Raw genomic sequence first — 16,928 nt, forward strand, 5'->3', positions numbered from 1 at the left:
TCTGTAAACAGCAAAAGGCACCACTTCAAGATCTGTCTCATATATCTGCCAAGATCTGTTGAAAGATATGAAACGGTTTTTGAGTTGCTCTGGAAACCAAGTCTATCCCTCCATTTTGAGACTGAGTTAGAATTGTTTCCATGGAAACCAGGAAAAATAAAAAGGCCAAAACATTGTAAATAGGAAAAGGCACCACTTTTTGGTCTGCTTGAAGTATCTGCCAAGTTTTGCTGTTATTGAATAGTTTTCGAGTTGTAATCTAGAAACAAAGCCCATCCCTCCATTTTGAGGCTAAGTGAGAATTGTTTCCATTGAAACTGGGAAAATGATAAATCACAAAAATCTGAAAAATAGCAAGAGGCACCACTTTAGGGTCTCCCCTACATATTTGCCAAGTTTCGCAGAAAGTTATTTAGAAGTTTTTGAGTTCTGCTCCGGAAATGCTGCCCATCCCTCTCCCTTTTGAGACCAGAAAATTATAAATCACAAAAACCTGTAAATAGCAAAAGGCACCACATTGGAGTCTGCCACATATATCTGCCAAGTTTTACTGACATATTAGGAACTTTTTGAGATGTGCTCCGGAAATGAAACACACCTCTCACTTTTGAGACAAAGTCTGAATAATTTCCATGGAAACCTAGAAATAATACTAGTATATCACAAAAACCTGTAAGTACCAAAAGGCACCACTTTAGGTTCTGACTGATCTATGTAACAAGTTTTGCAGAAAAATATTGAACGCTTTTTGAGTTCTGCCCATCCCTAGATTTTGAGTCCAAAACGTTTCCGTCGACTACATCCCCCTGCATTACATGCCAGGTGGATTAAAAAGTTATACCAACACTCGTTGATAAAGGTAAAAATATCCTTGGGAAGATTTGGATATTTCTTACTTTATCCATTAGTAGTCATGTTGCAGAAAAAATGTTAACCTGGGAATTTGTGTTCAATATGTCTGAATGAATGTTGTTGCTGGTTATAGGAACTGACCTTAATAAACGACTTGGCTGCACGGCATACAGATGCAAGATACTGACTATATGTCCATTTCACCCACTGCCCATTACGTTTCACAGCTGAAAGAAAAAATAAATTGTCTGTGAGTTTGTCCCTGTTTCTAATAATACTACGGCAGCAGGTAGGATGGGGAACACCACAGAAAGTTGGTTACACACTATTAAAAGACACACGAACACTAATGACTTTGTCTCCCAATAACTCAGGGAAAGAAATTCATCTTTAACATAGCAAACTGGTCACTTATATAGAAGTTACTAACATCTGTCTTATACTCATATGTTCATGTACCATTCACGATGTCCCATGTATCATTAGGCAATATAATGATTGGCATCAAAGACTTCCTTCACACCTACAGTGGCCAACAGGGATCCAGCCCCATACATCCAGACACTGACTCAAACTCACCAAGAGCGGTGTTGTTGGGAAGGTTCTGCGCCGCCTGACGCAGCAGGTTGGGGACAGTGATGGGTTTGACTGCTCCAGGCCCTCTCTCCGTCATGTGCAGACGGACAGGATCCGCCCGGCCTATAGCATACAGGTTCTCGGTGGGGATCACGTCATCCATGTCTGCACAAGGAAACAAGGAGAAGGTAAGAGGGTTATGATGCTGTTGTTAGCAAGAACAAAACATCATTCAAACATTCATGGGATCAATCGGCTGTTCATTGGCAGTGGTTTGTGCAGGTGTGGTTCCAAAGTTTAAAAATATGTCTAAGACTTAAAGCATGATACTTCTAGTACATATTGCAGATGTGTTTCTTTGAGTGAGTGAGTGAGTGAGTGAGTGAGTGAGTGAGTTTAGTTTTACACCGCTTTTTAGCGATATTCAAGCAATACCACGGCAGGAGACCCCAGAAAATGGGCTCAACACATTGTACCCATGTGGGGAATCGAACCCGGGTCTTCGGTGTGATAAGTGAACGCTTTAACCACAAGGCTACCCCATCGCCCCTGTGTTTCACTGAAACAATGTTGGGACTCAAACCATGGAATTTTGCCTAACAAGCCAGCTAACCCAATACCTCTGAGGTTAAACAAAACACATTTACCATTCTTACTTAACAGAAAAGTAAACAAGGAAAAGTAGTAATGTTCCTCGTTTCAAACACACATGTATATGCTAACGGATCCTGAGGGACAGCATGCAACAAGGCTACTCGTTTGTCAGTATCAAATTAAACATAAAATTCCCTTATGATACAAACAGGTCAAAGACAACATCCATACACCTGTAGCTGCCAAACTCTCAGGTTCTGGCCTCGCTGCAGCTACCGCAAATACACCAAAAGCTTTCTAAGAATATGCCACCATCAAGCCTTAGTAACATCAGTGAGAGAGTGAGTTTAGTTTTACGCCGCACTCAGCAATATTCCAGTTATATGGCGGCAGTCTGTAAATAATCAAGCCTGGACCAGACAATCCAGTGATCAACAACCTGAGCATCGATCTGCACAATTTGGGAACCAATGACTAATGTGTCTATCAAATCAGCGAGCTTGACCACCCGATCCCGATAGTCGCCTCAAATCTGGGTCAGGCACCAATTATCCAGCACTGTCAATGTCTGTGATCTAACCACACAGCCACAAAACAAAAATTTCTTTTATGTTCAACCCAGGGTTCAGTATGAAATTCCCTTAGCCTAGTTAACTGGATAATGTAAAATGAGATAGGAAACACTATGGAAATGCTTGTGATTCACATGGTCCCAACACTTTGCTAGTTAGTGTTTGCTATGCAGTAACAAGTCTTTAAACAAACTTATTGAAATGGATAGATCAAATTTTGTTCATCATTGCCTAAGGTCACATTAATAAATGTCCTTGTTTCTCAGCATTTAAAAAAAAAATATGGGTTAGGTTGGTAGATTTTACTTTTACATTTTATTTTATGTCCAAAACCCCTTGATTTCTGTGGAAATTCACACCTTTCCTCCGACAGAAAATAAAAAATTAAAAGTGTGAAAAATTCAATTACATTTTTAGAGTCAAAGCTGCATTTTCTCTAGTGAAAAAACTCAAGAACATTTTAGTGTCGGGTTGATTTTTTGGATCAGGGGGTAATGAGAACATTTGCATATATATGGCCTGATTAAAAGCCATTGATTTGTAAATGTTTAGGAAAGTTTCATAAGACTCATAGCTCCTGCAGAGCCTCAGAGACTGTTGTGACATTAATTCTTTAAATCCAATATAAAAACATGCATGTTCACGAAAACCTTTGAACAGTAGCTCTTTATTATTAATCTTATCTTACCTTTATGCGCTTTGAGCATGCTTTAGCATGAATATATGCACGTAACAAATATGCTATTATTATAAGACTAATGACTACAAAATCTAGGAAGTTTGAACATTTACTTAATTTCTTTGCAGCACCTATCATCATTGTCAGCTGTATCTTCCTTCCTCCATTAATGAATAAACAACTTTTTTCGTTTCCTTGTGATCATCACGATTTTGTAACAGTTATGTTGCTGGGGTGGTATTTGTATACAGTAGAAGCCAGCACTCATTGGGACTGAAGAAATAATCCAGTTTAAACAATGTGCCAGATTGTAGAGCTGATGATAAATGTTCAAGTCACAGACAGGACTGAAATTTTATGCTGGTGTTGACACCTTGCCGGATTGGACAGATCCCGGTTTTGACAGCTTCCACCGTAAACATAAAATGCTTGTTTACCAACCCAGGTTTCCCAAAATAAATATGTTTAAACCACATGCAGTCTAAAACCATGTCATTATGACCATTGCAATATGTCTTTGTTACGCAGATGACATTTCTTCCTGTTTCTCTTTTTAGTTCTACTACCATGTGATCGTGAATCGACCAACAAAGCAGAGATCCTTCCTTGTTAAGAAACTTAATACACCAATCACGCAAGGAACATACAAACTGAAGTCATTTTGGATGCTTTGTTTGAACAGATTTATCACTATGAATCTGCATGTTGGGATGCTAAAGGTAGATACAAGACTGGGATTCAGCCATATTTAAAAAAAAAATTAGTTCCTAAATCTGGATACAGAATTTTAATATGCATGGATACATGTAGAGTCGTATTGTGTATTGCATGATCTTGGTCTGAGTGTAATGACACACTACACAGATATATCATTTCCATGGCTACGGCAGTCATTTACGGTATTGTCACTGTACAGAGAGCGGGGTAATTTTCCCTCTTGATTGGCATTGTAGACGTTGAGGAGAGGAGATGGATGAAGAATGAGGATAATTTTTATGGATATGGCACTGCTTGCTTCACAACGACAAAAGAACCAAAGTCGAAACATACCAATGAGGAACAAAAAAGTATCTTCATAAAAACTGTCCTCATCCTTCTACAGACTGTAGGTTGCGGACTCTAGTACTCCGGCTAATCAATCTCACATATTGTTTAAAATTTCGACAGGAATAATATCCCACTAAGTTCACCCAAAATAAAAGCAAATTAAGAAAAACCATGCTCTGTGGATAGACAATTTTTTTTTCATTGCAATGAATGTGACATTTTGGTGAAGATAATAATACCATTATCACGCATGGTTTTGTTTATTGCTACGACTTGAAAATTCCTCTCAAAGAAAACCATAAATTACACCATACAATTCACCATATTCGGCAAGAATATTTCTCCTATAAACAATTGAAGAAAACAAAACAAGGAACATTTCTTAGAGTGAATTATCATATCCAGTCAAATAAATAACAATAACATTTTGCAGGTGTTCGAGACAAGACAACAGAGAAGAAAATGAATCCAGTGTTTCTGGATGTGACACCTGATGTTCACATGTCGCACCCATATAATCTGGATCAGTTGCTGATGTTTGCTGGTTGACGCATGAAACATAAGGGGTTAATGAGTTGAGGGAGTGCACTGATCACTGTATTGATCTAATGACGGGAACAGATCGCTTGATTCCTAGTTGCTGTGGCCTCATTACAGAACACACTCCTCAACCGTGTCCATCGACTATATTTAGACACATCAATACAACAGTGGTGATATCTTGCAGGAGACAGTCAACACTGCAGGAATATATATGTCAACTGTTAACAAAAACAATACAAATTCTTTTGTATCAGTATCCGTTTGTATGCAAGGAACCAGTATTCCAATTACACTAAACGCATTAATAAGCCAATGACGAAAGAAATCAGGCTGGAAGTTATTTTACATATCTTGGTAGTCAGACACTTGGTGTTCACACAATGAACTTACCAGCCATGTGATATATCTTGTATCATCTCGACTTTCAGTGGCTGACAGATTCAGATATTTTATTCAGTAAAGACTTGGGCAATATGCATCTTGTCATCATAAAACATAAACAATCTAACACTGCAAAGACAAATTCTATTGACATACTTATAGAAACTGTTCCCTGCATGAAAAGAACAAACTTATTCTTAACTCATCCAAGCCATATTGGGAAATGTACAGTAGTCCCAGTAGGAGAAATTGGTAGGGATTTTCTCAAAGCCAGTTCATGTTGGAATGTTCCACAGTCTGTAAGAAGATGCAGCTTAAGATGTTCACATCAGTTTGACTGGAATGTTTTAAGCTAATTCCTTTAAGGAATAGTGAAAACGTTCAATCATGAACAGGCTTTGAGAAAGTCCCTTCCAATACTTGCTCTACAGGTTGTGGAGATTAATTTTTTTAAAGTTTGCTTCAAAGTCTGTGGTAAGAGCTGACTACCTGGACTTGTTGTCAGACTCAGACATGGTTTATGTGTGTTATGAAATCCAACATGCTTAGAGCAATGCTCATTATGTCAGTCACTGGGATGTCTGGATCAGATTTGATTATATACACACTGCCCCCATAGAGTTGGAATACCTTGAGGGCAGCAGAAACAACAAACGGATTGGGAAAGGCAGGGGCCATGTGCCATTTTGCACATTAGAATTTAGAATAAAAAATGGCCTATTAAAATTTTGAAATTTACTATTGATACAAGGGCAGTGGCCCATTTTTAATTCAGAAAATAGCTAATAATCCTGAAATATGGCCCATTGTCAAAGTTCTCTTTCCAAACCCCTAAATAAACTCAAACTTTACATGCACATGTTGAGATAACTCATGCTGAAGATTTCCTTTCCTCATTTTCCCAAGAAAATCCAAAAAATAATGAATATGGATACATACACCATATGGTGGAAGCCATGGGTATTATTCATATCTGTTATATTTGAGATGCCCCCTGACTACCTGTTTCACTTGGGTGTTAGCTGAAAGTACACTATACAGGTCATCACAGGTCAAGTTAGTTCTAAACAGGTGCTTTGTTAACTGGCTGTGTGTGGACAGTGATTGAGACTCTGTACCCACCACCTGACAGTTATACCAGTCTATGAGGGGGTGGAGACTGCACAAGGAAAGCTCTGACGCATTCCCCATACCTTTACCCAGCTCACAGCACATAGGGTTCAGTATAAACTTGCACATGTCTCTAAGGTAATAATTAATAGCTTAAATAATTTCTAAAAAATATAAACATTCCTCCAACAAACTGGCAATCTTCAGACCGTACTGTCCGCTCATCTAGACTTGCCTCTCTATACATCCAAGGCACAGCATTCAGTACAGTGGTAGTGCTTTGCTCAAGGCAAATATAAAATGTTTTCTAGAGGTTTCTCATGGAAATGTTTTGTAAAAACATTTTCATAATGTATTTAAAACACTTTTTTAAACATTAATTTGAAACTTTGTGAAATTGTTAATAGCAACGGTATCAAAATGTTATCAAGAATCAAAATCCAAACTTTTACACACCACTGTTTAAGAAATGTTGAAACATTAACAAAGGTTTCACTAAAATGTGACTGAAACCAAATCACAAACTGGTAAAATTGTTAATGAAACATTTTGAAGTGAACATTCACTGATAAGTATGTCTCCGTTCTCTGCAGGAATGCACATGATGTGAAAATAATGGCTATGCCATTACACCTGAACATAAATATTTGTGAGAAATTTTAAGTTTTTGAAAACTGTTCTGAACATTCTTCTATGTTGAATAACATGTCATGTGTTGCCTTACAATCACTGATGTTTGGACTATACTACTTACTGTAGATTCAATATTTTATTGTGATATTCCACTTACTGTTGTGCATGTAAGTTCAGCCTTCTCTGCATGGACAACTTGCTATCAGACTCAGCAGGGGATAATATTCATGTCGAATTAAAGAAAATGTATAAAGAATAGACATGAAAATGAGTAAATAACTTCATTTATATTTTTATATGTTCCCAAATTAACCAGCGTCCATGTTAATCCTGTTTTCTTTGTAATATGTCAAAGACTCCAAGCGAGGTGCGCCTTGTTTATTCAGCCACAACAGTGTATTGTAAGTAGTGCAAAGGCTACGGTCACTGAACCAAGAAGTGTCACGATTTTAGCCTTCCGGTCATGAATGAAACATCCCAACACCTATACAGGTGGATCATATATTTGAACAAATTCTGATGTAGAAACGGTGAACTCATTTCAGAGACAATTCTTCAATATAGTTACACATATGATTGACATGTGACTGCATTTTGAGTCAGTTATTCTTCACTTAAAATTTGGTCTGTTGTTTGACTCCATGTTTTATTACAGAGTTATTGCAAATCATTGTGGAAGTATCACATTACGGTTGAAAGATCTAACAAAAAGTTGACTATTTGAATGCCTGAGGCAATTCACCATTGTACAACTAGATGCATTACTGCCTGCTGCAGCACACTGCACAGGGTCCTGATCCATCAAGTGTTCGTGGTGCTACAACATTCGTTAGTAAATAGTAAACTATAGAATTTTGACATGTTGTAACTTTACGAACACTCTCTGGATCTGACCCCAGAACTGTTGATTAATCTGTTGATTAAAATGTATCACTAACCTATCTGAATCAAATTCACTTCCACAGAACTGTCCACATATATTTGAGATTACTATGCTTGAGATGGACAATGAGACGGTAGAAAATATCAAACATTTAACGAATCAGACAAGTTCATATTCAGCATTAACATGATGAATTGCAAGTTTGCATGGGTAATTCATTGCACTGATCCATTTCTTATCAATGATCAGTATACTTACTGAGTCGACAGGTCAATACTAAACTCCATGACACCCCAATGCAATACTATCAAAGTAGACACACAAATATGACATAGAACACACTTCATATACTGTATCAAGGCATTCACTTTAAAATGATTATTTGTTTATCTACACATCTGCCATTTTCAACACTTCTACAAAGTCTCAATGATCCAGATATTTGTTAGTTAAGTGTTCTTGTATAGCGCACAAATCAAACTGCAAGGCAATTTCTCTAGGCGCTAAAGTATTTTTCCCTCAATCACCGGATGTAAATCTCATCAGCACATCGTATTTCAATCTCAACTCCCTGGGGAGTATACAACTCTTGCTGCCACTAGGCGCATCGAGTTTATTGTGGCTCTCTCATCCTAACGAGGTACCCAGTTGACAGCTGGGTGGACTGGGACACATAGTCACAGCACTTTGTCCAAGTTTACTGCACGTTGCTGTACCCGCAACTAGGTGTATGCACGTGTTCATGTGGCCACCATCTGGTCATATACCAACGGATTCGTGGGTTCTTTTAAGTGCACAGGGTTGTGTACTGTACACTAGGGGTTGTGATAACACTGAGAGAGTCTGCACACAAAGTTGACTCCAAGGTTTTTTTACACCCGGTCACAGGTGGGCTCGATCCCAAAACCTCAACCTTGCTGGATCACTAGCCTGGCGCCTTAGCCAGCTCGCCCACCATGCCCTGTTGGATCTTTGTCTCATCATTCACTCAGAGAGATTCCCCCCAGCAACCCATGCATGCTGCAACTTGAGGTGATGAATGAGGTCAGACGGCCAGGTCAGCTACCCTGGTTGATACATGTCCTTGTATATCAGTTTACTTTGATCTCAATCACTGGACTGTCTAGTCTAGAGTCAATTATTCACACAAATGTTACAAGTGAGTCAGTTTAGTTTTACCTCACACTGAGCAATATTCCTGCTCTATGGCGACATGTTACATTTCTGGCCACAGCTTTAATATCAAATAAACATGGCCTCAGGAACAATTTTGGAAAACAGCTATCATTTGTTTTCAAAAAAAAAAAGAAAAAAGAAAAAAAAAAATCAGTTTCCACAGGTGACATTTAAATGAGCAAGCAAGTTCAGTTTTATGCCACATTGGGCAATATTCCAGCAACACCAGGCTGCTTCACATATTGGTTCTCTAAAAGAAGTTGAACCCAGATGTTCAGCATTATGAGCAGACACTTTAACCGCTAGGCTACCCCAGCACCTGACTTTGAAATACACGTATCACATGATGAACATGATGAATTTGCTGCTGGAAGTTCTAGTGTATTATAAATTCAGCATACTATTTTATCAGTACAGTAATGGTACAACAGGCCTCTCACCTCGTGATCCCTGGGGGCCATTACTCTGAGTTTGGACAGACATCTCTTCTGCTGGTTTCTCTGCTATATTGACAGCACTGGAAAATATACAGATAGGTAAATGTCTACAGAACTTGTTTATTCAATAGTTTGGAACAAATCATGGTATTAGTACAAAACATGCATTAAATCATGGAAATATCTCAGAAAATCTAACACAATAATGTGTATACAATTACTCATAAATATACAATGGTTTACAGTACTGTTGTCCTCAGTGACTGAAAATAAAATGCAAGTTCACAGCATAGGAAAACAAAGTATCTGAGAATGGATAATATCTTTAGATAAATGAGTCAAGTTTGGTAGCTATAATATTGTATATTTATTCATGTGAAAATAATTCTGACAACATGTTCCTGGCACACTCTCATATTGTGTGTTTATGGTGGCTGGCCATCACGTTCTTGTCACAGGTGCTTGCACAACTAACAGTTATATATATATATATACACATACATTGTTGTATATATATATACATACATACACACACACACTGTCAATAACCATCTGCCATATTATGCAGTTCTTCAAAACAGCTATCAAGTCCCACCCATTTCTGTCAAGAACGTTAATCTTTAAAAATGCTGTGGTAAAAATGATATATTTAGGGCATCTCTGGAACAGGAGTAGTACACAGCACACTATCATGTAGTTTGCTGTTTAAGTGCAATTATCTTAAATGAAACGTCAAAACCTGTTTCAACTTATACTTATTCAAAATATGGTTAAGTATAATTCTACACACTTATAAAATATGGAGTATCAATTAAAGTGCTAAAAATCTCCAGTCTCAAGACAACGTGAAAAAAGAACAAAAAACATTTTAAAAGCAACTGATTGACACACAGGAATTTTTTTACCATACAAACAATCACCAATGAGCATGCATTTAGTTAGTAATTCAAATACACTACAAAATTGCCTTCCGCAAAGTCAGTAAGCAATTAACAACAAACTGTAATGAATTTCAACACAGATTAGGAACACAGTTCAGTAATAATTGTCATAAACCTTCACACTTCCTTTAGCTATTCAGTAAACAATTATCTTACAGTCAAGAGTTTCAACAGAGATAGTCACCAAGCATTTCAACCATAACTGTTACACATGTTTACCAGTTTCAAGTGACAGTGAACACAGTCCTGAGTCTAACCCCTCTGTAGGCATGTCCTACCTTCAACCATTGTATATGAATCCTACCTTCCCATGATTATTCCAGATGAAATATCCACTGAACTCTAACTGCACCCTAACATCCTACGGCTAAGAGACACTACTACGTCTTTGTTAGGCCCAACAACAACATCAGACCACCACAACTAGATCCAGGTTGTGCATCTTTAACAGCAACTGCAAATTAGGCCAGACCATCGATCCCCACAGATCAATGATTAAGTCGATAAATGAATCGATGAATATTCAGAAGCTGCACAGGTACGTGGGCACTACCTAGCAAGAAGACAGTTTCACCTGACCAGTTTCCTTCATTTGTTTTCAACAAACATGCCACCATGGAATTGGATCCTGGGCATATTATACAATATAAAATATAAATGGAATCTTCACGTTGGTATTGTGAGTGGTGCGACAAGTACGTATTTATTGCTGTAGTTGTTTTCCAACACAAGCTTGAGGTCACTGACTCTACAAAGACCTTTCAATGAAGACTGTTTCATTGGAGATACAAAACCCTGACAGCATTCAAGGGGCCAAGTCTCTCAAAGCCGTGTGCTTTACCATGAACGATCTCCATGTAATGGTTCTAAACCTACCATAAACAGCATTCATAGTAACATAAAATTGAAATGTGGGCACTGCTAGCACAGAGGAAGGGGGTTTGTCACAACAGAAGTGTAGAATGTATAAACCTGTACGTAATGTTTCACATGAATCCAAAACCTCTCAAGCAGGACACTAGAAACTTGTTATGAAGAACCACAAACCCTGTTATACACATAGCAGAACAGAATGCATGAACAGAAATCAAGTTTCTTCTATCATGTCTTTTCTCAGTAGTATCTCTCAGTATGGGAGTGCAGATCACCTTTGCAGATCACCATAGCAGATCACTAGGACGACTATGTGGCCTTGAACTTATACTACAGCCTGGAAACTACACTGCATCTACTCCACTAACTGCAACATTGTGTACCTGTTATTATGGTTTATCTCTAACTCTTCATTGACCTTGGTCTTGGCAACCTCAACCTGTTGGATACTTTGTGATATTCCTGCCACTGACATCTCAGTTTAACACACCTGTAATAAACATGGGATACACACTGTTATCACACCATGGGGTGATAGCACTGAGGTATTATAAATTTGGGATATCTGCACAACAGTAACATAGTATGATATTGCAACACTGTCAGTCCTCTGTAAACAAACATATTCTGGTCTACAAAAAAACCCATTGTTCTGATGAAATTGTAAATGTCTTTCTGTCGATTAGGATACAAACTTGGCATTATTTGGCATTATTTAAACTGCAGTTTGGATATTTTGCGAAGAGGTAGCTACGACATTCGTAAGCTTATGGTAAAGTAAAGGGCTGCAACATGTTGTAACTCTACAAACACTTTGTGGATCGGGATCCAGGTCCCCTGATCCCATAATCTGGGTTTTTCTTCACGAAGCAACCTTTACTAAAGATAACCTTAACTCCCATTCTTTAACATTGCTCCAAGGTTACCTTAATAACTTACGATTACCTTAGTGCTTTGTGAAAGGAGGTCCTGGACCAATACAGCTATCCATATATAAGTTAAGGGTTTCTCAAACCAGAGTGAGTGAGTTTAGTTTTACGCTGCACTCAGCAATATTCCAGCTATATGGCAGCGGTCTGTAAATAATCGAGTCTGGACCAGACAATCCAGTGATCCACAGCATGAGCATCGATCTACACAACTGTGACTGGAAGATGTGTCAACCAAGTCAGCGTGCCTGACTATCAAATTCCATTAGTCACGTCTTACGACAAGCACAGTCACCTTATATGGCAATCTGAAACCAGAACAAAACCATCTGAGGCTTAATCTTACTCTAGCAATAAGTACTCAAGTCATGGGGCTCTCACAAAACAAACCACCACATACACAGGGCCACAATTGGTTAAGTGCCATCTTGGCAGATAAGTGGCATGTACATGGCAAAATAAATATTACTTTTCAACTTATAAGGAGACATACTGAGAAAAATGCTATATATTTCCTGCAAAGTCAACCAACAAATCTTTCTGTCATGTTACATGGTGGAAATATTGTGGCTGAGTGGGTTAGGCAGCTGACTTTGTGTGTAGACAATATTAGGCACTTGACTCTGAGGATGAGGATGCGAATCCCAGATGGGACTCAACCCAACCAAAATACTAGAATCTGTACTTATACCTCGAAAGTGTTATCCCACATATGATGTGTTGCGTTAGATGTTGCATTGGAAAGAAAGAAAACGAGAACCATGACAGACAAAAGGAGTCACTATTGCAGCATAAAGAAGTTGGTCAACCATTAACACTTTCTACATCAGTACTATTGCTTACAACTTCTAGAATGCCTTACATACATGTTATCCAACTGATGTATGATGAATATTTTATAGTTGTAATTAAAGATGACTCATGTAAGCACTTGATGCAACCAAGCAATACATGAGACGATGTTTGGATGTCAGTGTCTTCAGCATTGTGTTCACTAACATAACAAATATGAGGACTAGATCTCACTTCTATTCTTTCAATCAAATATTACTGTATATTTACAAAATGTACAAGGTAAACAGAAGCCAGCGATGGCAAACACTACAAATAATACAACATAAACGAACATCTGGAAAGCTATTCGACATATATATATTTACCAGGCTACCTGAACACTGTATGTCAACAATATGTAAGGTCACAACCCAATACCATATTTGCCATAATTAACTCTGTTTCATAAACTGATAAAAGGGAGAACATTTTCCAACTGTAGCCAACAAATAAAATTTATTTCAGAGATTGGAACAAGCTTAATGTCAATGAATTTAAAACCTTTCCAGTAACATTCAATCAACAGTTATATCCCAACACTGCTTTGGGGAGAGGAAAAATGGAAAATATGGTAGAGTAGCCAGGATATACCAGCTTCTGGGCCTGTCAACACACTGGACAAAAGGAGTCAATAGAGGGAGAGGGGCGATGGGAGTGGGGGGAGGGAAGACTAGAAGGGGAAGGAAGTGGTCCAATGTGCTCATAACTGCTAGCGACATGTTTCCTAATGATCTAGGTGGGTCACAGTGACATGCCCCAGTAGCTCTCACTCTGATTGGCTGATCATAAGGAAATATAGAGAAACAGAGGAAAAGATGTGAATCTTACAAAGACCTGATAGTATCATCATTTACTGTCAGCATTAACAGGATCAGATTGTATCTTAGAAATCACTCCTAAATTAATCCCAATGAACCAGGGAGGACATGAAGACACCATGCTACTTATTGAGGAACAGAAGGAAAACATGCCGTCTATGTTGACGTAATAGATTTACAATGCTACAGTATACAATATTCTAGCTGTATCAATCTTTGTATATCATCAATGGGCTGGCCAAACATGTCGCTGAAAGCATGAGCCACAAACCACAAACCATTGTCGTATGTTGATAAACAGTCAGGACCACATGTCTCTTTGGCTTCTCTGACCAGCATGTAATACTGTTACCTACCTGCAACAATATCGTGCATTTCGTTGTTAGGTCTCATGAATACTGTAACATTTGTCACGGAAAGGTTCCCGTATACACATGCATATTGCTTGTCAGATAGGTGCCTAATATATTACACATGTGACCAGTATACAAGTACCATGTTTGACAGAAAAAGGCCCTCAGTATATACACACCATTTACTATGCACCAGCGATAAGATGTTTGCTAATGGACATTAGGGCTTGCTATGTACAGAGTAACAGCTCGCTATGGGTGAAACTACTTTCTATCGCTGATGCGTATTGCACAGTGTGATGTAGTGCCTTTCATAGAGAGGCTATCAGTACTGCAGACATTTCAGTAACAAGCCTGATATACTAGAGTGAGTGAGGACACCAAAAATATGTTTCACATATTCTACCCATGTTGGGAATCGAAGGAAATTCTCCGAAGTGACAAGTGACACTTTAACCATTAGGTTGCCCCACAGCCCCTGATACTGTAAACTGTCTTATTTCCGCGCCTTTAAATTTTCGCGAGTGATGGTCACTAAACATTTTCGTGCGTTCTTATTTTCGCGAGGTGATCTTGTTACAGGGGCGTCTCTAAATGTTTTTACACGACACGTGGGAGCGTGACCATTGAGCTGTTATAAAATAAACAGATTTGCGAAGTGATCTAACAACAAATTAATGTAACTGATTTAGAAATTAATCCTTTTTAATTAGGTGTTAGAGCAATGAAAAGAGAACGTGATTGAGCCATGTCCAGTTGTGACATGTGATTGAGCAATTGACACCTGTTATAAAATAAACAGATTTGCGATGTGATCTAACAACAAATTAATGTAACTGATTTCAGAAATAATCCTTTTTAATTAGGTGCTGGAGCGATGAAAATAGAACGTGATTGAGCTGTGTTAATCCAGATTAGCCCAGCGGTGACACATGATTGAGCAATGACACCTGTATTGTGTTTGTGTTGTTGACTTACCTGAATAGAGTGTATGATATATCTACATTATCTCATGTTTTTATTCTCGCGTCGTGAAGTCCGACATGATGTTCACGAAAATTAAACAGTCGTGATAATTTGGCTGTTTACAGTATATAAGAGAAGCATGATATATACTGCAATTGTTTTGGACAAGTCTGGAATAACCAAAAGATACAGAGGCCTGTTTGTACTGAGAAGATTTACAGGAGGCCTCTCCACATCATATGAGTGATTGTCAATCTGAGGCCAGCATTTTATACTCCACATGTCTCTGTGACAAGTTAATGTGAGACTGGGAACCTTTCTGACAAGCATGATAAACTGTTGACCAGTACACAAGGTGTGACATACTGGAACCCTCCTTGGAAATGCCCCAGTATACTGTAGACCTGTCTTTATTGGACAGGATATACTGGTGTCACTACAAGCATACTGTCATAGGAATCTCTCTGAGACAAACATATCATAGTCATGACCTCCTTACGAAAGGCACAATATACATAGGACCTTTCTACAACAAGCATGCTATACCGGGGACCTCTCTATGACAACTGAAAGTACTGGGAAACAGTAGAACAAGCGTGAAGTGAAGGAGAACTATTCTGATTACATAATTTCTCTCAGACAAACGGAAATCAGACAAGCATAAAATACTTGCACTACAAAATAATACCCTTCAACATTATCAGACATGGTGTGAAGTGGACACTTCACCAGCGATCATCTGCCAACTGTCAACTAATGTGCTCACACAGTTCTGAACCTGTCCATGAGTTATCTGTATTACTAAACAAAGCCTCTGTTGAATGTAACTTGGGAAAGAAACCAGTTGGTTAAGTAATGGAAGTCTGATTTGCTGGAGGCATTCAAACATTGCATTTGATAGTAAAATCCTGTGAAGCAGAAGAAAAAGCCTCCTTCTGTAATGGTCTTGACAACAGTGAAATTCAAATCACCTCTACAAGGTTATAAAATTGTTAAAACCATACCGAAAGGCTGAATTATGAACTGTCATGATATCAGTGAAATATAAATCACCTCCATGGTTATACGTTATGCTCCAATTTGCACACATTACATACAAATACTGAGAAAGGAGTAAAGATATTTACTGCATCCAGAGGGATGCATGTTATTATTCACTGTACCCACAACATATCTATGACTTTGCTAGGTATTTGGTTGTTTCGTTCAGAGCAGTAACGTGCATCATTTCATCCAGCAATGATTCTTTCCAGCCTGTACCGTACAGTTCTCTACACTGTTACTTCACAGGGCCCTCATAATGCATGCAAGGACCTTTCAAACTAATAATTAGAGGTCCCCGTGAACCCCCATGTTTGTGAGTCAAGGTAAAAGCCTGACCTCTACAAGACCATGACATACTTAAAACCAAAACATGATCAATTATGGAATTGTTACTGATATTTGATGCAGACTTGGGTCAAATGCCAGCTTCTGTGAAAGCAAGTCTCTGCAGGCCTATAAAATATGTATACTACACACCTAGACTTCATTGATCCCAAGACTAAAAATATCCAGACAGACATGTTCAAATTATCAGTTGACATACAGGTATGTGTGGTTGATGAGAGAACCTGGACAAGATAATACTTGACCCTGGACTCCCTTCTAACCTCAGTTACATAGAACGATCAAAGAGAAAGACAGAGATTACATAAACTGCGAAGTTTCACACCCACACAGCTGATAACC

The 16,928-nt window shown here is 38.3% G+C and overlaps 1 protein-coding gene across 3 annotated transcripts in view; it reads right to left on the minus strand.

The window, feature by feature from the left end:
- The window catches only part of LOC137277729 (long-chain-fatty-acid--CoA ligase ACSBG2-like), a 53,687-nt gene that overhangs the window by 16,961 nt on the left and 19,798 nt on the right, over positions 1-16,928 (minus strand). For 2 of the 3 annotated variants that reach the window (XM_067809624.1, XM_067809623.1), the window contains exons 2-4: positions 9,487-9,563; positions 1,432-1,593; positions 994-1,079 (exon numbers count right to left, since the gene is read on the minus strand). In XM_067809624.1, coding sequence (XP_067665725.1) covers positions 994-1,079; positions 1,432-1,593; positions 9,487-9,529 — 291 coding nt within the window. In that variant the 5' untranslated portion in view covers positions 9,530-9,563. Of the gene's footprint in view, positions 1-993; positions 1,080-1,431; positions 1,594-9,486; positions 9,564-11,680; positions 11,788-16,928 lie in introns of all 3 variants that reach the window. The other variant, XM_067809622.1, reaches the window with a different exon arrangement.

This window comes from Haliotis asinina, chromosome 3 (genome assembly GCF_037392515.1).
Source record: "Haliotis asinina isolate JCU_RB_2024 chromosome 3, JCU_Hal_asi_v2, whole genome shotgun sequence".
Lineage (NCBI taxonomy): Eukaryota > Metazoa > Mollusca > Gastropoda > Lepetellida > Haliotidae > Haliotis > Haliotis asinina.